Source organism: Bactrocera dorsalis, chromosome 3 (genome assembly GCF_023373825.1).
Source record: "Bactrocera dorsalis isolate Fly_Bdor chromosome 3, ASM2337382v1, whole genome shotgun sequence".
Taxonomy (NCBI): domain Eukaryota; kingdom Metazoa; phylum Arthropoda; class Insecta; order Diptera; family Tephritidae; genus Bactrocera; species Bactrocera dorsalis.
The window spans coordinates 57,882,909-57,907,090 of NC_064305.1; the positions used below are offsets into that span (position 1 = coordinate 57,882,909).

Below are 24,182 nucleotides of genomic sequence, written 5' to 3' on the forward strand. Positions count from 1 at the left end.
TTTCCTTATTTTTGGTTTTTGTCGGGTAATTTCTCCATCGAAAGCAGTCATACAAAAATCTGAACAGTACCTTATATACTACATATTCTACGAGTATATGTAGTATACTAAAATAAATATTTCGCTGTTAGTCTGAACTTGGATTATAGTAAAATGGTGGTTTTTCCTCACACCCATAGAACATGGCAGGGCATGCTTTTTCCTGACAAACCACCACATTTTAGTCCCAATTACCTTTCGGTACTAAAAATTTTTAATGCTAAACACGTAAGTGCTCACGAGTTCATTTAAGTCGCTTTCGAGCTAAACCATCCGCCTTTGGCACTCAACAACAAACAATGGCTCAAAATATGCAAACTGTTGCAAGTATCCGAGTGTGTGCATGTATGATCTAGCTGTTCATTTAAAACATTTAAGGTGTGTGTGTGTGCTACCGTTTATTTTAGTTTTCAACCTCAATGATATTTATTGTATTGTTTGATATTACAGCTGCCAGAGCATGCAATGCCAGCGCCAGCAGCCAAACCCAACAGCGGTCAGGCACCTAACCGTTAGCGTGTGCGCGTAAGTCGTTACGGCGGACAACTAACACATTGGCCAAAAAGCGCTAGCCCATTAACGCAGCTGTCAGTGAAGCCGGTAATTAGTTAACAGAAATCCGTTCAATTTACCGCGGCACGCAGCATTTTGGGGTGCGCTCACGCAAATGCGTCACTTGGTCCATTAATTTCAATTCAAGGCTACTACGTTTCATTGTACCTGTGCTGCATATACACACGTACATACGAGGATGGTCCGATAATTACATAGTTGCACAGTCCCCTTGGTGCAACGCAACCGTGAGGCTACATCAGTGTTTGACGCTATTTAAGTTTAATTCTATGAAGTTTTTGCGTTCTTTCGTGACCGTCGAATTGGCCACTAATAAACATCAGGGACTAAGGAAAAGTCAAACCACGGTTTTTACCCAAGACCCCTAATACGAAGAACCGAAACGATATTGGCCAAGAGCTGTTATTTCGGAATTCTAACGCTGTTAGAATCGGTCAGTAAAAAGATTAAGATGACGCTCGTATTGGTCGCAAATACAATTTTTTTAATGTTTTCGGGGATTCACAGGATAAGATCTATAGCAACTCTCCATAGAGCTGAATACAGGATACTCTACTCTGATGTATTCTCAAGCCGATCCAACACCGAAATGTAAAAAACCCGACTATATTTGGGGAAAAATAACTTTATAAGAGTACGTCGACGAGACCGACGTCTTCATAGTCAAATTGGTCGAATTAGACCCACACTGCTATTCCAGCCTCCACAGATTTGTTCTAGAGTGGCTTTTTTTGTTTCAATATAGGCTAGTTATCGCCGCTACGGAGTTCTAATTTTCAGACCAGCAAACGTAAGTATATTTAGACGGAGTTAAGAAGTTGGAACATCGCTGGTTCAAGTATATTTGACAACAAGTAAGAGAGGGCTAAGTTCGAGTGCACCCAACATTTTATACTCTTGCAACATGCAAGAATCAACGCCAGTGAAACACCTTAAGACGTAAAACGTCAACCAGAGGATCGGAATCTAAATTATCTTATATTGGGTTGTCAAAAAAGTCTTGAGGTATTTTCGCTAGTTGGCGCTGAAAGGGCGTAGTTCTAGTTTTTTTCGTCGCATCGGGTTATGCTATACCTTTTTGGAAAGCTCATTTCACGCGCTAACATTTGTTTGATTGATTGTCGTTTCTTTTAAGTCGTTCGTGAGTTATAGCGTCGCAAAAATGGAGCAAAAGAAAGAGAAAATACGGCATATTTTACAGTACTACTACGATAAAGGCAAAAATACATCTCAGGCCGCAAATAAAATTTGTGCAGTTTATGGACCCGATACAGTTTCCATTTCCATGGCACAACGATGGTTTCAACGTTTTCGTTCTGATGAGGTGGTCGAAGATGCGCCACGCTCCGGAAGGCCTGTCGTCGAAAATTGCTATAAAATCGCTATAAAATCGCTGAATTGGTCGAAAGAGACCGGCATAGTAATCATCAAACTGTTATAAACCATTTAAAGAAGCTTGGAGTCACTAAGAAGCTCGATGCCACACGAATTGATTCAATAAAAATACCGAAAGACTTTTTTGACAACCCAATATATACATACCCTCTATATAACTTTTACATTGACCAACAAATTCGGCACACGATTTGTCAGAAAATCGAAAACTATTATACATAGTATATGAATGTTATCGACGCGATTTTACCTATTAATTATTATCATGCCACATACTTACAAGATGTTCCCTGGGTTTCCTTAAGGTAGCTCTAATACAATCACTAATCATATGAAGCAAAGTCAGCCAGATTTTCAAATATCCTGGTAATATTTATATGAGAGGTAGGTCAAGTCTTCGCCCAATTATATCTATTTTAGGCACAAATATATACTGTTATTAGTAAAAACTGTTGTCTTATTTTTATTGAGATAACACAAATATTGGTCTATATACTCGTATTAAGCATAAAGTCACCTGGAAGTGCGAAAATCTTTATATATTATTTATTATATTATATATATATTATATATTAAATATATATTATATTATATTATATATGATTTTTTAAGAGCTTGATGTTGACCGCGGCTGCGTCTTAGGTGGTCCATTCGGAAAGTCCAATTTTGGGCAACTTTTTCGAGCATTTCGGCCGGAATAGCCCGAATTTCTTCGGAAATGTTGTCTTCCAAAGCTGGAATAGTTGCTGGCTTATTTCTGTAGACTTTAGACTTGACGTAGCCCCACAAAAAATAGTCTAAAGGCGTTAAATCGCATGATCTTGGTGGCCAACTTACGGGTCCATTTCTTGAGATGAATTGTTGTCCGAAGTTTTCCCTCAAAATGGCCATAGAATCGCGAGCTGTGTGGCATGTAGCGCCATCTTGTTGAAACCACATGTCAACCAAGTTCAGTTCTTCCATTTTTGGCAACAAAAAGTTTGTTAGCATCGAACGATAGCGATCGCCATTCACCGTAACGTTGCGTCCAACAGCATCTTTGAAAAATTACGGTCCAATGATTCCACCAGCGTACAAACCACACCAAACAGTGCATTTTTCGGGATGCATGGGCAGTTCTTGAACGGCTTCTGGTTGCTCTTCACCCCAAATGCGGCAATTTTGCTTATTTACGTAGCCATTCAACCAGAAATGAGCCTCATCGCTGAACAAAACACGCGCGCGAAACACATTTCGAACCGAACACTGATTTTGGTAATAAAATTCAATGATTTGCAAGCGTTGCTCGTTAGTAAGTCTATTCATGATGAAATGTCAAAGCATACTGAGCATCTTTCTCTTTGACACCATGTCTGAAATCCCACGTGATCTGTCAAATACTAATGCATGAAAATCCTAACCTCAAAAAAATCACCCGTTATGTGGGGGCTCAAGGAAGCATTGACCCGATTCAACCTATTTTTGATACACAGAATTATTATTGGCAAAAAAGTTTTCTGTTTGAATTTCGTTTGTATATCTCACACATTGACCGATATTTTCGGTCGTAAGTCAACTTTAGGTACCGTGGTCCACATATGCAATACCTAGGGGCTTAAACTGGATTTGGATTTTGATTTGGACAATTTTTGGTCATAAGGTGACATACTTTGAAGAAATTTTAGTGCAAAGTTTTAGCCCGGTATATCAATTGCTTCCTCATTTGTGTATGACAAAGTAAAAGAATCAAATGGAATTTGAAATTGTGTTATATGGAAAGTAGACATGGTTGTAATTAATTTAGTGCTTAGTGGCGATTTATAGGTTTTTGAATTATGGCGATTTGTGCGTGTGGCAGTGGTTCGTTTACGTCCACGTAAGAGCTCGAGAGCTCGTCATTTTTTTATACTAAGAAACACTCATACCAAGTTTCGTCAAGATATCTACATTTTTACTCAATGTGCACGCACGTATGGACGGTCAGACAGACAGTCACCCGAATTTCAACTTTTCTCGTCATCCTGAGCATCCTTTGAATCCACGTTTCCAATTATGAATCACATCGCCTTAAAAGCAGCTTGCGTACTATTGGGATTTACCAATATGCTGGTGCTAAGTGAGTCGTTGTGACTTAGGAATCCTCATTTATTTATCTAATATAATCTGGTCTAATGTTGAGAAAAGAACGCCATTTGAAAATATTCGTTTTTGCATTATAGGCGAAGTACTTATCGAACCGCACTCACACTTGCTTTGTTTTTGTTTGGAGCTTAACTGCGTCTGTATTCATTGTAGCTAACTGCATTTAAATGAAATCTTAACGTTTTCAGTCGCGTTGTGTGTGTGAAAATGTATGATTGTTATGTTATTTGTTTCTTCCACCGACGGGCTCCACATGCTGTACGCGTCTATGTTGGGCTAAGTTCATTGTGTCTCATTGTTGTATTTGCTCGCGAGTAATTTTTCAACGTAACTGCATAACAATGAAATCAAATTTGTAAATTTTTTATTAGCTACATTTTAAGTAAATATGTATCGCTCTATGTATGTATGCATTTCGCACTTGTCAGTCAGTTGGCTTCATCTGCTTTTTCCAAGCTGATAATTTACACCCGTTAATTACTTTGCTTAACAACATTTTTATGTAGATATTTCAGTTTCACTTTTGTCTTTAGATTTCAAGTTGAAGTTGAAACACGCCGAAAAACTAAGCATTTAGTACCGTTATGAACGTGTAATGGCAATTGTTTACATTCAATAATTGGGTCAATTACGTACACGCAGACGCACTATAAGATGCAATAATACATGTACTAAATCAAAAATTACCCCGAAAAGACTTATGCAGGTAATCTTTAAAGAGACTAAACTCGAGTGCATTAGTCTTCCACGCATAACTTTTGGGTACAATTAGGTACTAATTAGTATCACGTGAATAAATGTAGGGTATTGTTGGAAAATGATTAGATAGGATAGTTGCTATAGGAATCCGATCAGGAAAGTCTCTTCGGAGATTCCACAGTTGTCTGTGATAATAATTTATGCCAAATTTCGTCAAATACCAAAGTTTTCCATACAAAGACTTAAGTTTGATCGTTCAGCTTGTATGGTTTGTATCTATCGTGCGATATTGCCGGTTCCGATAAACGAGCAGCTTGTTCTATAGAAAATAGCACAAAACGTTTGCAAAATTGTAGATCAATATCTCAAAAACTGAGGAACTCGTTCGCGCATATACAGACAGACAGACATAACTAAATCAAGTCAGCTCTTCGTGCTAATCATTTATATATATATATTCTATAGGGTCTCCGTTGCACACTTATATGCCCGGTTCCCGATATAATTGATTTAAACAAATTAATTAAAATAAGACTAGTCCATTTTCATGCTCTTTGAGGTAGTAACTAGTCATTAAAAACATGAAGACGAAGGTCTCATTTTTTAGCTTTCAGATATAAAACGGTAGAATTAGGTCTTCATGATTCATTGTCGAGCAAAAGAAAACATTAAATTAGGTGACACGATGTTTGTCCGTGGTAAAAATCTAAACAACCGCACCGATTTTAGTAAAATTTAGCACCCTGTGCTCAGTTTGACCCAACTTAAAAGATAGAATAGTTTATAATTAAAATTATGTTAATTCATTAATGAAAAAAAATATTACAAGCATCTGTTCAAAATTCATGTAAGAATTATTTGAACAAAATAAATTATACTGAATATATTATGACAACAACTAGATTGATATTGGGACCGGTTAAACCCCAAAGTCAATTTCTTAGATTCTTTTACTGGCAGCACCGTAGTGTCGTTGTTTTTAAATAATATTCTCATTATGTTAAGGAGTTTATTATAATAATATATCACTGCAACGTCCTGCCGAATCTTCTAATGTATGGATATATGATCAAATTTGGCATTTGTCACATATTTCTTAGCGACCAATCACGGACTAATGCTGTGTTATCGGAGTACTTGTCGCATTTCTTGCAGGGTATTTGTTTTTACTACTCACTTATTAAGTTAATATTTACATTCTGGATATCTTATGATTTAATTTAAATATACAAATGTACATATGTAGGTTATCTCACTTTATTAGACTCTTTAGAGGCACTTTTAATTATTGTTTACTTTTTATAGACCATTTGCTTGGCTTTTGCCTGTTAATTTTTGAGGCGTTGTTGCACATTTTGCAATCTGCCTACCCACTTGTCCGCTTGTTTGCCTGTCAGTCTTTCATGTCTAACAGTCTGCTTGCCAAGTTTTGCTAGCCAAGATCGTGGCTGACCTCACTTGCTTCCCAACTGCGAGCTGGTAATGCTATTATTATTTTACCAAAATAATGCACGTTCAAAGAATTTCAATGTTTATTGAAGGTTTGATAATAATAAGACGAAGCTGAAAAAATATGCGACTCAAAATTGTATAGCTAAAATGGGCGGATCTACGTGGGTGGCCTTGAACGAATAGAAATGAATGTGCAGAGTCATATAACTTAAATTTTTGGGACAAAGATTTTGTTATGGGTAACTCAAGTTTTAGAAAAGGATGTACAATATAAGGGTGCAACATGCCGTTATACATTTAGTTACTAATTAGCTGATTTCATTTCATGATCAGTTTGATACAGATTTTATGTTTTTGGAAAACTATTAAAAATGTTGATCCAAATTCACAGTATAGCCCAGAAAAAAACCCAAAACGTGTGGACAGCCCCAAAAAACACCGCTTTTGTCTAATTAATTACTTGTGTTGGTGTGGATAGTAGATATACCCAAAAGCACATTCTTGGAGATAAGGAAAGATAAGCTAATCAATACTGTAGTGCTGTATTTATAGCTTAATTATCCCACAGTACGCACCTAATGATGCTAGGTAAGTTATAGCCGTAGTAGTAGTAGTACTCACTGTTTTTAAAAATTAGTCTGTGGAACTTATTATGGCTGCTTTGGGCCTTTGATCAAATAGGTAAATGTATTTAAGCTTTAAAGCAACAATTGGGTGTTGACCGAAGTGAAGAAAAAAACTTAAGTATGTTGTGAAAACTTAATTGCATTATGCTTCCTCTTCTTTCACGTTGCAACCGTGGGTCAGTCTGCACCGACGACACAAACATTTCACAATTTTCACGCCAGTTATACACCACAACTACAGATAGGTTAATATGCACTTTACTTCCATTTACCATCCATGAGAATCGAATCGAAGGGCTTTTGATTGAGTTTTTATGCTATCCATACCACATCCATTTATATGTACTATATCCATATCGTCGTAGAGCTCATTCAGTTTGTGCTTTCAATCCTTTGTCGCCTAATTGATTTTCTTAAGCCGTCTTAGAGAAAAAAGTGTTCCCTCTAAATTTCGAGTATACTCTGAGTGTCTACAAGTATTATCAGACGGAAATTTCGCTTCGTTTGGAACATGCTGCAATAATGTACTCTATCATTCCATGTTTTATTAGGTACTTTGTAATATTTTCAAACATTTATCTTCTTCTTAATTGGCGAAGACATCGCTTAAGCGGTTATAGCCAAGTTTACACTAGCGCGTCAGTCGTTCTTCCTTTTCGCTGGTTGCCGCCAATTGGAGACACCAAGTGAAGCCAAGTCCTTCTCCAACTGATCTTTCTAACGGAGTTGACGCTGTCTCTTGATTCATTAAACTATGTCCATGGCGTCGTATATCTTGCACAGCTCATCGTTCCATCGAATGCGATATTCGTCATAGCCAATAAATAAATCTTTCGCAGAACCTTGTCATCGTCAATGCTTGTCTGCACCATAAAGCAGGACACGAATAATGAGTGACTTATAAAGTTTGGTCTGTATTCGTCGAGAGAGGACTCAATTGCCTACTCAGTCCGAAGTAGCACCTGTTGACAAGAGTTATTCTGCGTATCAATATCAACGTCGTACGTCAGCAGCTGTACCTTCTTTATTCAACTCTGTAGCTCAAATGTTTCCCCAAATAAATTAAAGAAGTCGCACAATGGGGAGTCATCTTGTCTGAAACCTCGTTTGGTATCGAAAGGCTTGGAAAAGTCGTTCCTATAAAATAATAAAAATAAAATAAATTTTTCTCATTTTCGCGCTGTCGGAAGCAGCTTTGAAATCGACGAATAGGTAGTGTGTGTCAATCCTCTTTTCACGGGTGTTTTACAAAATTTGGCGTATTGTCACCTATTCATTGCTTCCGTTTTTTACGTGACGTGTCTCAAACCCAGCACAAAACCCTGGGAAGGGTTGCTTTGCCTTCTCACTTTCAAACGATGTTTCTGGCTACCAAGAGGATTCTTGGTCTAAAATCGGAAGTCGTAAGTTTCTTGAGTCATATGTAAATGAATTGTTTCTGGCCACTGCCAAATGAATGGCGCTTAGAGAACTTTCCTCACTTGCGTGAACTATTCATATTATCCATCCTTTACTAGTTACATCAGTATATATTAACTAGGGTATACCACTTTTGAGTAGATTTTTACATATAAAAAATTCTTCGTCTTCGTTTAGGAATATTTTCCTTATTTTCTGATAATTGAAAAACAAAATTTGTTTTTTCAATTCGCCTCCATTCAGTTTAAATCCACACATGATTATGTACCTTTATATTACGATTACTTTGTTAATTTAAAATATTAATATTTATTAATCCTGCTAAAAGCTTGCAATCGTCACTTTGGACTTTTAAATTGATTGTTGTTTTTGATGATTTTTCGTTTGTAATTATCTTTCGTGCTCCAGCGATGGTAAGAATAATAGAGTGAAGGATATATGACAGCATATGCATAAGCAAAATCTTTAATGAAATTTGAAAACCCAACATAATCGTAATTTGTCTCGCTGTTAAAAACTCATTTGTTGTGGAATGCGGATTTCGGCACAACATGCACATTTAGTGATACAGAAATACTCAAGTATTAAGTCATACATACATACAATCGTATATGTGCATAAGTATAAATCAATGAGAACTGGAGGTATTAGAATAACAAATTCTGATTAGCCTTGAGGGGCGTTGAATATGTCAAATATTATATGATTTGCTTTAAATTTGAGCTAATTTCAATTTAGAAATACTTTTAGTGGCTGGTATTAAATATAATTTGCTTTAATTGGGTAATAAGATTTATTAGCAAATGTTTTTCAGCTGACCACATCGTAAAGAATGCTGTGTACATATGTAGCTACGGTGCTCAGCATATTTATGAGCATGGGTATTTCACATTTTGAAGTGACTTATGTTGGTCACTACAACAATATAGCACAATAATGTACAATGGCTAGCAGACATTTGACGTAAATGGCAACTTAATACTTATTAAGACACTTAAAGCCGTCAACAATGACACTGTGTGACGAGACGAAAGCTTAATTTATGGCAAATTTAATAGAGCATTAAGTCTAATTGGTTTAGCGGAGTTTTTCATTTCGAATTGTTATATACATATATGTATACAGAAACATATATATATATATATATATTATTTATATACTTTTTAATATATATACATAGGTACACTCATGTATGTGGAAAGAAATAACATATGCAACTTTGGGTTTTATAAAATCTCTTTCACTTCCTTTTACTTTTAGCAATCGGTAATTTTGTACATATGTATATGTTTGTATGTATGTTTGAGCGAATATGCAGCTTGTGCGACTACTGAATTGGCGCATTACCCATGAACGCTCATATGTTTCACACAGTGACAGTGGTACTCGGGGTAATTATGACATAATTAGCCATTTTAATTGGGGCGTAGTTGGTTATGCCGTTAAGGCCAACGCATGGATGTGGATACTGCAGTAACAATGCATAAATAAATAAGCTATTGCTCTTGAATAGCAAATATGAAAATATATACACGAAGCAAAGTAATTGGTTGATATGGCAAAGTGATATTATTATTATTATAGAGGGAACCAATAGGTAGCAGGTGAATATTATATTAAATCATTAAAAAGATAAAAAATATTACATTGAATGTAGTTATCAGTAACACTGAACCATATTGTTATAAAAACATAATATCCGTCCTCTATAAAAGGCTAATTGATTAATAAGATATGAACTTTTTTTGCTAATCTCCATGTTCTATCGTTTTTCTTATCAAAACAGGTTTTAGATAAGCAATCATTACTTCTCCTCATAGTAAATGCAAGTAAATGCTGGACAACTTTAAGACCGTACATACACACCTAGTTATGCTAAAAAGTGCCCCTTAAAATAATTTTGAATTAAAGTAATGTGGTTCAGACCCAAGTTGGACATTTTTTCCAAAAATTCATTCAAGTAAGACGACCAAGAGGTCTTCAGAAAAGTCTTCTGCGGAAAGTTAGATGGCTATGAGGAATCTAAAAGGTTCAGGCCCACCCTGACAAAGAACCTCATATACTTGGGGTACTTAAGTGATGGGGATGGTATCTGGACTTTGAGCAGCCAGGACACTCTTAAGCTTCTCCTGGACTTTAACTATGGGAACAATAATTCTCCTGGGATCGCACCCCTTGGAGTGCCTGGGACGAACTGCGCATCATTTTCAAGCGTTTTGAATGAATGCTACCTGGCATAGGCAATCAACTCATTTAAACCTTTCAAATCTTCGGGGCAGGATGACATTATGCCAGCGCAACTGCAATGGACGCGCTCGTGAAATTGGCTTCAACCCATTTATGCGAACTGCATTCAATTTGGATATATTCCTGGGGCTTAAAACCAAGTTAGGATTGCGCTTATTCCGAATGCCGGTAAGAGATCACATGTGTCGGCCAAGGATTTTATACCCACCAGTCTTTCAACGTTCTTACAGAACACGTTAGAGAGACTGATTGATTTGCACTTAAGGAGTAGTATTTCAAGAGATCAACTTTCAAGGGCACAGCATGCCTATAGCAAAGGTAGGCCAGTGGACCTTGCACACTCTAGTCTCCTCAAAAGGAGCGTGTTTAAATGAGTTAAGCATCCACCCACTCTACCCGGAAAAACTGGCGCACCCTAATAAGATAGCTTAATTCACCACAGCTGATGAGATTACATCACAACACCAATATAACACACCACACTCGTACGCAACCCAACTCACAAAAGGAATGAACAACGGGAAAGCTACCAGAATTCGTCACACACTCGTCGCATATCCACATACTTTCGCTCGTCAACAATTCGACCATCAATATACATACGCTTACACACTGCGCCGAGTGGACGACAACTTTTTCGTCTTTTACTTCGATCGGATGAATCCTGCGCGCTGCATCCAGCATTTGATTGGACCGAGATCCTACACATCTTTATTCTCATAGCGTCTCCTCAGTGGTATTAGAATCGCACATTCACATGGCGAGTGCGTTTACATTTTCTTACAGACATACTTATATAATTGTTAAATGTGAAATATCAAAGATACCCGTTTTTAATTAAATTTCATATATGTACATTCAAACCAACAACAACATATTATCTTGCCCTGGTTAAACATGAGGAACAAAGAGTTTGCAGTAGGGACCTTCCTCGATATCTAGGGAGCATTCAACACAATATTTTACAAGAAGTGGTCATTAGAGCCCTAACTAGACTTTGGGTACAATAGAACCTTAAGTACGAGGTTTGACAATTAAGTAATGAGACTGATTTTATTGCCGCGCTTGTGGTAAACCTGTGACCTTGAAATTTCCTTTCACTTTTTTCAGCATCCCCCCCCTCTCCATTGATATATGTATCATCGCTCTAGCTTTTTTAGTGCTGCGTCAAGTTGAGTAGACGTATGTTTGTAGTGCTCGTCACGAAAATGGAAATACGAAATCAAGAGCAACGCGTCGCGATAAAATTTTGCGCCAGATTGGTCGAAACAGCTTCGGAAACGTACGCTAAAATTGTAAGAGTGTATGGTGATAGTGCTCTTAGTCGTGCCCACGCTCACAATGGTTGTCTCCGCGCACCTCCCGCCCGAAAAAAGCTCGCATGAGCAAGTCGAAGGTGAAAACGATGATTATTGCCTTTTTTGATAGCCGTGGAATCGTCCACAAAGAATTCGTTCCACCGGGGAAAACTGTGAATCAAGTCTACTATTGCCAAGTACTCGAAAGATTGCGAAAACGAGTCAACAGGGTGCGCCCAGACATCGCTCGTAACTGGATCCTTCATCACGACAACGCGCCGTGCCACACCGCCCTCAGCGTGTGCCAGTATTTGGCCTCTAAAGGGATCGCCGTGTTGCAACAGTCGCTTTATTCGCCTGACATGTCATCCTGTGACTTTTTTTGTTTCCTAAAACAAAACCGGTGGGCAAAGCAACCCATTTTGAGTCGATTACGGACATCCAGGCGGCCGTGACGAGGGTACTCGCGGACATCCCAGTCGAAGCGTTCCAGAAATGTTACGAAGCATATAGCTGCCCAAGTGGGCTACTTTGAAGGGGATCGCTGAGTTGCAGAATAATTTTCAAATATTCGGTTTTTATGGAATCAGTCTCATTACTTAATTGTCATACCCCGTATCTTACTTTCAAACTTCTCTGCGATTCATGGCGGAAGGTCAGCAGGGGCAGCCCACCAAAGGTAATTCTCTCGCCACTTTTCTGGATCAAGGTTGTTAATGGGTTGTTAATGATCATCTGAAAAATCTTGAGGAAGTCGGTTGCCATCTAACTTAACCTATCGGTACAACAAATTGAAATCACCCAAAACGGTTATTAAAATTGAATTATATTTGTATGCCATCGAGATAGCACTATCGATTCAAGAAGCATGTTGCATGTATACGAATAAGTCCGATTAGGGATGTATTAATTTGGGGTTAAATAAATTAACCAACTATTGACAGTAACTTCAATACATTTAAAATCAATTGAGTCAGTACCGCCACCTTCGATTTTGTTTGAAAATCGCTGTTTAAGATCTCATTGTAAAAATAAGAGGTTGAAACCGTATTTCTGTAAATCCAATTATATGAAAATTAGAATTATGTATGAAGTACTGTTTAAATACAAATCAGTTAATTTGGCATTTTGACTTCTAACATTCTAAAAATAAATTCTCAGCGAATTTCCAATATTCAGTTTTTAATTTTTATTTGCCATTAGCTTATTTTCAATAAAGGGTATGAAACCAGATGTACCGAGATATATTGGTTATCAAAAATAAATTACTATATTCGAATCGTGCAACATGCTAAAAAAAATAATTGTTGCAAGTGCAACAACTCAGCCCTGAACGTTGAGAATAATCAATGATAATGTAGGTTACGCACAAACCACTCCAAACCTCTCGAATAGTATGTCACTGGTAAAAAATGCAATCGAAAGAGAACGGAAGAGAAAAAAGTAAGAATAAGCACCAAAGTAAATAACAGTAATTAAGAAATAAAAAGCGACAACTTAGAAAAAAAAACATTATTATTGCCTTCCGCAGCGACATTTGTAACGGCGACATTCATTCATGACATTTCTTCCGATCCAAAAACCAAAAGCACACCCAAATGCACCTACGTACATACCAATTGAGGTACATAGTGTGGTGGTGCACCAAAGGCCGCGAATATGGCGTCCAATCTACTCGCACACACAGTGAGACTTGAAAACTGATTTTTGTGGCTTTTGCCACAACAACGCCTCAGGCGGCGTAAGTATTTTGGAAGCTAAAAGTTGGTCGCCCATTCACCGGTGTTACCGCAAATGCGTTTTGCTACTTCAACTGATTGTTTACTGTTTTTGTTTTTTCTATCCATTTGATTATTTTTATTAATGTGTAATGGAAAATAACGATTTATGACACTGACCACTGCAATCCTAAGCACATATATGTACATATGTATATGTGTGTGTAATTTATGTATCTCTTGTGGCTGTTTTGTGTGAAAAAATGCAGTGACTGAGCAGCTATATGTGTCCATAAAAGAATATCTGCCTTCAGCTTATAAGAATTAGGGGAATGGAAAAACAAAATTATGCGTGCTGTTGGATTTATATAATTTGGTATATATATATTCTTAGATAAGTGCACATTCAGCTTAAAACATCACATTTACCACTTTTAACTTCTAATCAAATTTGACTCAGACATGACGGACCACATTTTCAGGTATATTATTATATAAATGTAAGCCCATGCAACCCTTAATCCAATTTTCCATACACATGTTATAAGTCCACGGCTTGGACGGCTTCAGTACTTTTAGCGAACATAAAATTTCGGGTTGGGCATATTGTTAAGGCCCTCCACTAAAAACACGTCTTACTTCCAATAATAATGTATTTGATGCACTAATGTCTGCAGCTGCGTTGTCAAGCAACTTTTTTGCAACCTACAATCGACGTCACTTTTACTAAAGATTCGAGCATAGGATTTGCATGCTTCATACCCAAAACATTAACCAAAATGTATAAAGTCGATCCATAAGAAATGTTGAGATCCGTTACGTTGAGAATTTCGATACAAAATTAAGACTGATGGGAGTTTCGACTTTTCAGACAGACTAAAATTAGTTAGTTTTTGCTCCAATATGAGATAAATCGACGAATATGAATAGAAGTTCACGGAAGTGAGGAAAGTTCTCTGATTGCCATTCACTTGGGAGTGGCCATAAATGAATATTTTACAAATGGCTCAAGCAGCTCACGACTTTCGGTATTTGACCAAGTATTCTCTGGGTAGCCAAAGAACATTCGCTTGAAGGCGAGCTAAAGTGAGAAGACGAACCAACCCTATATGCGTGACTATGATTTAAAAGCATTCACTTATATTCTCCGGTCCCTTAATTGGGATGGTGCCGCTGCCTAGCAGTTAATGTCCTCGTTAGAGTAAAGACTGACATCTCCGCCGTCCAAGAAATGCGATGGACGGGAAAAGAACTGAGAAGAGTAGGTCCTCGTGGCATTTTTTACAGTGACTATATAAAGGAGCGCAAACTCGGTGCGTGATTTGTGATGGGAGAGACACCATCGCCGAGTCCTGGCATTCACCCCGGTGGATGAACGTCTAGCACATAATCCAAATCAAAGCGAAGTTTTTCAACGTTGCAACCAAGACACACACCCGCCTCTGTGCAAAAAACGCACGTCACCAAACATAAGGAAGGTTTGACATTGAGAAGATGCCTCCACAACAGACAGCTGAACGGTTTTCGCAAAAGGCAAGAAGGCGAACACGATTCCCTGATCAATGACGATGGAGCAGACGTCCCATTGCCCGACCATGAAGATAGCAATTACCCGCCCAAAGAACAACAAAGCGTCGTGGACCGATGGAGCTCCGGTAAAGCTATTCAAACAAGGCGGCGAAAAACTGATAAGGAGATTGCATCAGCTTCTTTGTAGAATATAGTCGGACGAAAGTATGCTCTGCCCAATCCAGAATAAGGGAGACTCCACAATCTACGGAAACTGCCGTGCGATAAGGCTTTCCAACATTGTATATAAGGTTCTGTCGAGCGCATTGTGTGAAAGATTAAAACTTGCCATAAACAAACTGATTGGACCTTATCAGTGTGGCTTTAGGTCGGAAAAATCAACAATCGACCAGATATTCACCATGCGCCAAATCTTAGAAAATACCCTTGAAAAGAGGGTCTTCGTCGATTTTAAAGCCCATATTCCCGTCTTGCTATATGGCGCAGAAGCATGGGCGATGACAACATCTGATAAGTCGACGTTACGAGTTTTGAGTTGGCCACGGCGAATATCGCATTCGATAGAACGCTGAGCTGTACGAAATATTGGGTTGTCAAAAAAGTCTTGCGGTATTTTCGCCAGTTGGCGCTAAAAGCGCGTAGTTCTAGTTTTATTCGTCGCATCGGGTCATGCTATACCTTTTTTGGAAAGCTGATTTCACGCGCTAACACGTGTTTGATTAATTATCGTTTCTTTTAAGTCGTTCGTGAGTTATAGCGTCGCAAACATGGAGCAAAAATACGGCAGATTTTACAGTACTACTACGATAAAGGCAAAAATGCATCTCAAGCCGCCAATAAAATTTGTGCAGTTTATGGACCCGATACAGTTTCCATTTCCACCACACAACGATGGTTTCAACGTTTTCGTTCTGGTGTGGAGGTGGTCGAAGATGCGAAACGCTCCGGAAGGCCTGTCGCCGAAAATTGCGATAAAATCGCTGAATTGGTCGAAAGAGACCAAATAGTAGCAGCCGTAGCATCGGTCAAGAGCTGGGCATGAGTCATAAAAAAATCATTTCAATTTCAATAAAAAAAAAATAATTCAATAAAAACACCGCAAGACTTTTTGACAACCCAATATGCGAAGACATTGATATAGTTCAGCGAATTAAGAGACAGCGGCTAGACTGACTATAGGAAGTGGAAAACGTGTGAAAGTTTTCATGACGACATCTCAATTTTTACTAAATTAAGTAAAACCGATACCTAAATAAGTTTCCAACATTTAAGGATAACCCTTATGTATATATTACGGCATTTAATGAAGCTGTTACTGACTCAAGTTGCGATTTGTAAAGCGTGATTGCGATTCGCTATGATACACATTTCGGAGTCATGTGTATCCGTGCAACCGTGTAAGTGCATAATATTTCTTTTATGAATCAATTGCAAATTCATACGAGAAACACTAAGCAAAAATAGAAATATGTAAATTGTGCGTGCATATCTAACTTTTTCACTTTGAAATGTATATATTTTGCACCAAATATTTTGCCAATGATAAATGCCATCATTTAAATGAAAAAATATATAAATAAAAAATAAATAATGCATGCAACGCCCAAACGAGTAGCAACGGTCAGTGCACGCGCCACACAATAACGCGCACAACAACAACCAGCTGCGAGCAATGCAAGCCAGTCACAGCAGCTGTACGGCGAAGGCTGGCGAGGCTTGTTACACTTGCCGTGGCAGGAGCATCTTTGCGGGACGCAACTGTAAACTAATACCGAATTCACACTCAGCGAGCAGTGCCGCAATCACGCCTCAATGAGCTGCTGAGTGAAAGTGCAATGGACAATGGTGAGCTGTGAATGCCGGCTGGTGAATTGTTGCAACAGCTGCGGCAACAACACTAGCAGAAGCATCTTAGTGTTGCACAAGTGGAGTTAGAGCGAAAATTCCGACTGCCGCACGCCTCAATGAACCGCTGTGCGCGAAATAAAAGCGAAAGTGACGCCACACACGAATGGTAACGGTAACAAGAATATTATCGCCACCAAACGTTTTTGAATGTTGAGTGCAATGGCCGCGTGTTGCCAAGTGTTTGTTTTATAATATTCAAAATATAAAAAATTTAATCAAAAATTGGGTATTTATTATATTTATTACATAACCTTTTTACTAATATTTCTGCAGTTATGTGTTAGCGATGCGCTCAGAACTAACAACATATCAATATCTAACGTAACCTCCACCTTCTCGCAATTACTGGTTTTAAAGCGATATCTCGTTGATATTGTCGGCGCAGACTAACTGAGCGGCACAACAAAAACGAAAATAACAAGTGAAGCATCAGCGCATCTTTGTGTTGTGCTGGCAGACAGCATACACTGTCTAAGCAAGTTATTGCACTATCGCCGCCGTGGGTGCCTTGGATGCCCGTAGGCAGCAACGTCACACCATATCGCATCAATTCAATGTGAGTAGAAGCGGCGCCGCTGCCTGTTTTAAATAAATACACGTTAATATATGAAATTGCTTGTACATACAATGTATGTCTGTAAATATGTATGGAAATACACCTTGTGCAGTAATACTGTGTAACAACAACTACGCAAGAGTCGGTAATAAAACAAATGTTCATTGCAAAAATATAAAACAAAGAATGGAAAAGTGAATTCATAGAGGCAAACCACTGAAGGCTGAGAAAATCAACAAGTAAAATCTGGAAAATGTACGCACACATACATACAAACACATGAATGTGCTCATATTGTTGCAAATGATCAGACATCTTAAGGTTTTTAGCGCAAAACCTGTATTTTGCGCCGCCCGCAAGCACACAGACAGCGCATCTAATAACATATTTATATGCAAATACAGTTAGTCGTTTGCTTAAATGTTGTTATTTTAACTTATTAATTGGTTTAATGGTTTATTTAAGCGCTATGCTGCGCTGAAGAGTTCTTGCACATTTTGCTCATCACACCAACGAGTTTGTTGCTTAAGTCTTTTGATTAGTGCGCAGTGGTTGGCTTTCTGCTACAGCGCTTAAATATATTTAAATGAGTAATTAGTATAAAATAAATTGTATTTATACTGAACACTCAAATAAATGCTAAATTCACTGAATGATTATACTGAAATATTTTAATATGTTATTTAGCATTGACGTAGAGAGAATGATTATTTCTTAAGAATTATGAAAAACCCAATGAACTTTTAACTTTTTAATTTATATATATATATTTTATGCTAAAGGCACATTAATATGTTCAACATGAAAACGGCGCATAGCAACTTATCTTTTTAGAATGCATGATAATAAAATAGAAATGCAAACTTATGAGTCTAGAGAAAAATATATAATATCTGGAAGGAAGTTAAGGACAAACTTCTGTACTATTCCAATAAATTTCAGTTATATGGCCAGATTAAGTAGTTAACTAATTTTTACAACGGACAAACAAGGTACGAACATACTGATATCTTTCTCACAAAAGCTCTATTCCTTCTTTAACATTTCCCTGAGTTTATTTAAAGTTTATTTTTAAATAAAAAAAGAAAACAGTTGTACGTATATATTTGAGAATGTGTTGAATGTATAGTATATATATCTGACAAATTATTTCAAAGATATGAGCGTATTTGTACGCATTTTTTTAAATTATTGCGGCTTCGAAAATTATTGACACATTTTTCATGTAACGCTGTTTTCGTAGTCGATGTGGAAAATTTTTCCTAAACAGCTGTACAGGTCGACTTGAAATTTTCACCCGACCTTTTTCGATAAATTTGTCGAGTATTGATCGAAGTAATAAGATATTCGATTTTCGATTTTTCAAGTCTTCAGAACTATGTAAATTTTATCACAAAAGTCATAACTTTTTCTGGGAGGCCGCCAATTTGTTAAAAATTTACGTTTTCAATACTTCTAAATCGCCGAATATTAAAGTACGTTGAATTTTGTAAATGTACACTTTTTTGTATGTATTTATAAAATGAAATGCCTCTTCATCTAAAATTCTCAAATAAACGTGTTTCTTCTAAATTGAAAGTAGATATAACCCCATAAGGGGTCAGTAGGGTAATCTGGCCTGTTTTTTTTACTTTTTTTCATAGAAATTTTTATTCTACAATAGAACTTTTTTTACATATCATGAGGTATATCGTGGAGTGTATAAACAAATTTTTTCAGAATTTTTTGATGACAACTGTCGGAGAAATGGCTGGGTGAATGAGATGCGTTTTTAACTGGCGGACACGATTTCTCATGTTTGGATCATCTGAATCACAAAAACACAATTTATTCTTAAAAAGGACGTGAATGGTTATCATCCCTACTAGAAACATGAAAAAATGTTGATAAATAAAAAAGTAATTAACGTTTTTTCTCATTTTTCCTCAAGCTGTTTTACATAAATTTTGTCATAACATTGTCAATAAATTATAAAAAAATAGGGACGCTAGCCAGGCGTTTTTTGAACATTTAATTTCAATTTTGAAAAAGATTAGCCTACTGACCCCTCAAATAAAAACTAGGTGAAGGCATTCTACAAAGTTTGGGGTATCTAGTTCAACGCTTTAGAACTTGAGTTTCACAATACAATATTTAGTGTACTGCAGAACTCAGGACGGTAAAAATAAGTTGCCTTATACCTCTACGATTCAGTAGACTTTATAGGTATGAAAATTACATATCGCTCATTTGCTGCAAGACCGGCATAAATCAAAAAACGTGATTTTTGAGTTAAGGCTGCAGAATTGTTCGTTATATCATACTTCATGTTGAGTGAAAAATTCGTATGAATACCTCTCATATGCTCCGCTTGAGAAGAGGTGTAAGGTTGGAGTCACCGTGTAAGGTGGTAGTCAGTTGAAAACTTTAAACGCGTTTTCTGGAGAATCGATTTTTTTGACTTTTGCCGGTCTTGTAGCAAATGAGCGATATATTATCTATTTCAAATGTTGCGACGTAGTCGCGTCTCAGATGGTCTATCCATTGATGACCCGTTAAATCATTTCGACTGGTAACTGGGGAACGACACGCGTGATGTTTTCTCCAAGGCTTGACTCTGGTATTATCCGCATAGATTTTAGACTTTACATATCCCCACAGGTGTGATATCACACGATCTTGATGGCCAACAGGCTCAAAACTAGAAATGTTCACCGAAGTATTCTCTTAATAAATTCATTGCTCGATGCTATGCGTGAAAAGTGGCCGATTATGTTGACCATAAGTTGAGCAAAATAACGAAACACTTTATTTAGGGAACGCAAGCTTTCGTGATAAAGTTGATTGATTTGTAAACGTTGTTCAGACGTAAGTTTTTCCACAATGAAATGCCAAATAATATTGAACAAAACTAACATGCCAAGCTGTAATGTTACTCTCACGAGATCTATAGTTATTTATATAAATATAGATGTGATGTAGATAAAGATATAGATATGTGGAGATATAGATATAGATATAGATATAGATATAGATATAGATATAGATATAGATATAGATATAGATATAGATATAGATATAGATATAGATATAGATATAGATATAGATATAGATATAGATATAGATATAGATATAGATATAGATATAGATATAGATAAAGATATAGATATAGATATAGATATAGATATAGATCTTTTCAGTAGAATTTCGGTATAAATTTTTACAATTGTTAAACAACTTTTTTATGGGTTTACATACAAAAATTTACCCAATTACAATTCTCAACGCTTCTTCTAAAGGTCATACTATGTATATCATATCATAGGTTTTCAAAACAAACTATGTAAATCTCATTTCAATTATTCTCTGCACTACTTATTACTTAAACCAAACTAAACTTATGATATGATTATGCTTATAATTTAATAATAACTAGACCTTTTTTGGGTTTTATTTTGAGAAGCAGGAAATTTCACATCACTTCACTTCATTAATATTATGTATCAACATTAATTATTTTAATTTATTTGCTACACTAAGTTTTTTACCAAAATATTTTTAAAATCCAAGTTAGTTCAAGGCATTGAATTTGACATGCAATAATTAGAATTTCTTGGAAACTATCTTATCCAAAATTAAGAAGAACATTAACACTTAATATAAAAGAAACGGAACCAAATATTACAAAATAGAATCGGAAATAGGAAGCATAATCCACACTAATATATTACCTAAGACTCATAAATACAAAATATGATATAATTTTTTCACATATAATTCACTTCTAACACCCGCCTATGAACGCAACTACAATTAAAACTCATTTATAAAATATGCTCCATGAGTTGTGAGCAAAGCAAACATAAATCACTCAAATATTTGAGTGCAACTTTTGAATAATTTATACAAAATCCAGCACGAAATTCAAACACCTTCGCGAGCGCCGAACGCTGACCCGGCAACATAAAATTGTATGTAACAACCTGCAACGCCGAAATTTCCACTCGAAATTCCGCTCAAGAGCGCAAGCGCTGAGCTGTCTTTCGTGCTTATTCCACACGCTCCGCAATTTTACGGTATAAAATATAAGTTTTTCAAAGAAAGTAAGTCATTTAAGTATTTGAGCTCGCGCGTTGAAAACAAAAGTGCAAAGCTAACGGACCACGGCACAAGCATTAACGGTTTAGTGTACCACAAGAAACGAAGCAATCGCAGTGTTACTTGCATACAAATAACATAAAGCAATCAAAGCAACAACAAAAGTGAGAATTTCGTTGTTGAAAAGTTACAAGAATTTAATCATAAAAATTAAAAAAACAGTTGAATAAACTTGCCTTACAATACAATACATACAAAAACAATACGTTTTCCGGTTCTTTAAAGACCCAACAGCGCTCCAAGGAACGGAAAAGGCCAGCGCTTTAGTTCGCCTTAGTGGATATACGCAGCCTTTGTTAGCCCGAAATTTTGGAATAAATCACGAACAACAATGCAGTAAGTGTGAATTATTTATGCAGTTAACAAACCGCCAGCGAAAAATAGCAAATACAACAAATGAATGAACTAAAGAAATACAACAGTGCAGCGTCTCCCAAATAAAGTTAAGAAAACTCCTTTGTGATTTTTCTGCAAAACACACACACATAAACGCTGTTAGAGCTTTTGTATGTATGTATGTGTGTGTGGCAAAATTACAATTGTGGCGTTTGGTTGGCGTGTTGGCAAAATCGCTATTGTGATTACGTCTTCGAAGCGCGACTTGCGACTTTGATTGTGTCTGAGGTTGTTGCAAAGTCAATTGTTGCCGCTGATTTTTGTGAGTCATGACAGACCCAAGAGCAGTTACTAATTGTCGGTTATTGTCTGCTTTTCATGGCTGCTGTGCCCTGTTGAGTTTGCACTTTTGTTCAGCCATACATATTGATGCTGTTCTTATGACTAGTGTTGTTGTTGTTACTATTAGTGGCAGTAGTTGTGTCGATGACGATGCTGTTAGCACCGGTGGCAGCTGGCATGCCTGCCTATGACCTGCACTGCCCGCCTACTTATTTAATTGGCTATCAACTCATACATACATACATACATATATCTGGCAATCAATCTCTCAGTCAGACAGACAACCTACATTAGTCACAATTTGCATTCTGTCTAATTGTTCGCTTTTTGGAGGCAATGTAGGTTTTTTGGATTTAATTCAAGTGATTAGCTCAGTCAATTTGCTTTGATGATTATTGTGAGCATATTTGCATTTGATTGACTGCAGGGCCTCATTGTATTTTTACAATGCTGTTCTAATATTGGCCCCAAGAAATATTGCATTCATTTAAATTTTATTAGGTGGGATTATGACTAAGATTAATCATTCGTTTAAATTTCGCTTGGCAGATTTTCGAAAAATATTAAGGCTTAAAAACTCGGTCCATCTTTTGATATCAACGTACAATTGATCCAATATTAAACTGTAATAATTAGTTTTGATTATTTTATGCTGTTCGAGGTAGTCCATAAAATTACTCCTCAGAAGTCATCAAAAAATATTGACATAATTCTCATCGTTTGCGTCCGCTTTGGACGAGCTTCATCGTGCAACAACCATTAAGCGGATGTAATGATGTGTGCATGTTTCAGTCATCATCTAGAGGCACATAAACGTATTCTTATTGCGTTTGATCCATATCATTCTTTATAAGTCGAACATTTGTAAAAACTACTATGCAATCCTTTCAGATGCTTAACTTTATTGTACGTCACCTAATCCAATTCTACGAACTTTTGTGACATTTTCTGGCTTCACTGCCTTTTGGGGTCATCCTGAATAGGACATCAAAATTGTGCTGTTATAGTTATGATGAAATTTTACCAGTATTTATTTGACCGTTATACATATATACTGAGGGATATTTATTGCTTTGCATCATTGTTATATTTTCGGAAACCTCAAAACACGACATATTAAAACTTTGGCGTGACATTTTGAGGTGTCGACAGATTACCCATTAAAATTATATGGAAATTTCAAATTAGTCTACAATTTTTATAAACAATTCTCTAACGGTCAGTCAGTATGTTAAACAAATTTGTGAGAGAATTATCCGAATATCCCTCGGAAAAAGAGAGATTTTCAGTGCCCTATATAAGTTGGAGGTGGACCATCCAAAGTCAAAAGATAAAGGTTTATTCGTTAGACAATAGCTCTCCCCAGTTTTCGTGGTCAATTATGAAAAAAGGAAATTTTTAATGAAAAATATTTTATAAATAATTTCTTTCAGTAAAATAAAACTCATTATTTTGACAAATTGTCAAATTACAAAAGGTTCGGTTTAGTTTTAATTTTATGAGCATGTGAGCATATAAGTTATGCACCGATTTTGAAAACGTAAGTTGTGGGGAAGCGCGTTAAACTGATGCTAGACGTCCATAAGACAGGTATAATGAGAAAAAACAGCACTTCACAAATAACAGATCCTTTACAAGCATTTCGATGGATTAGTTCGTATGGCAGCTATGTGCTTAGGAAGTACGCAATATATTCGGCGTAAAGTAAAAAAGTAAAGGCAGAAATCGTGTTATTACATATGTATATGGGGGCCAACACGTTGACTAAAGTATGAACATATTTCCA

General features: G+C 36.7%; 1 protein-coding gene across 1 annotated transcript in view; it reads left to right on the forward strand.

Annotated features, from left to right (window-relative positions):
- Positions 1 to 21,668: 21,668 nt before the first annotated feature.
- LOC105233859 (putative uncharacterized protein DDB_G0271606) overlaps positions 21,669 to 24,182 on the forward strand; it is a 36,005-nt gene continuing 33,491 nt past the window's right edge. Inside the window, exon 1 of the mRNA XM_011216028.3 lies at positions 21,669 to 22,054. Within this exon, the coding sequence (XP_011214330.2) occupies positions 22,050 to 22,054 (5 nt within the window). The 5' untranslated portion in view covers positions 21,669 to 22,049. The remainder of the gene's footprint in view (positions 22,055 to 24,182) is intronic.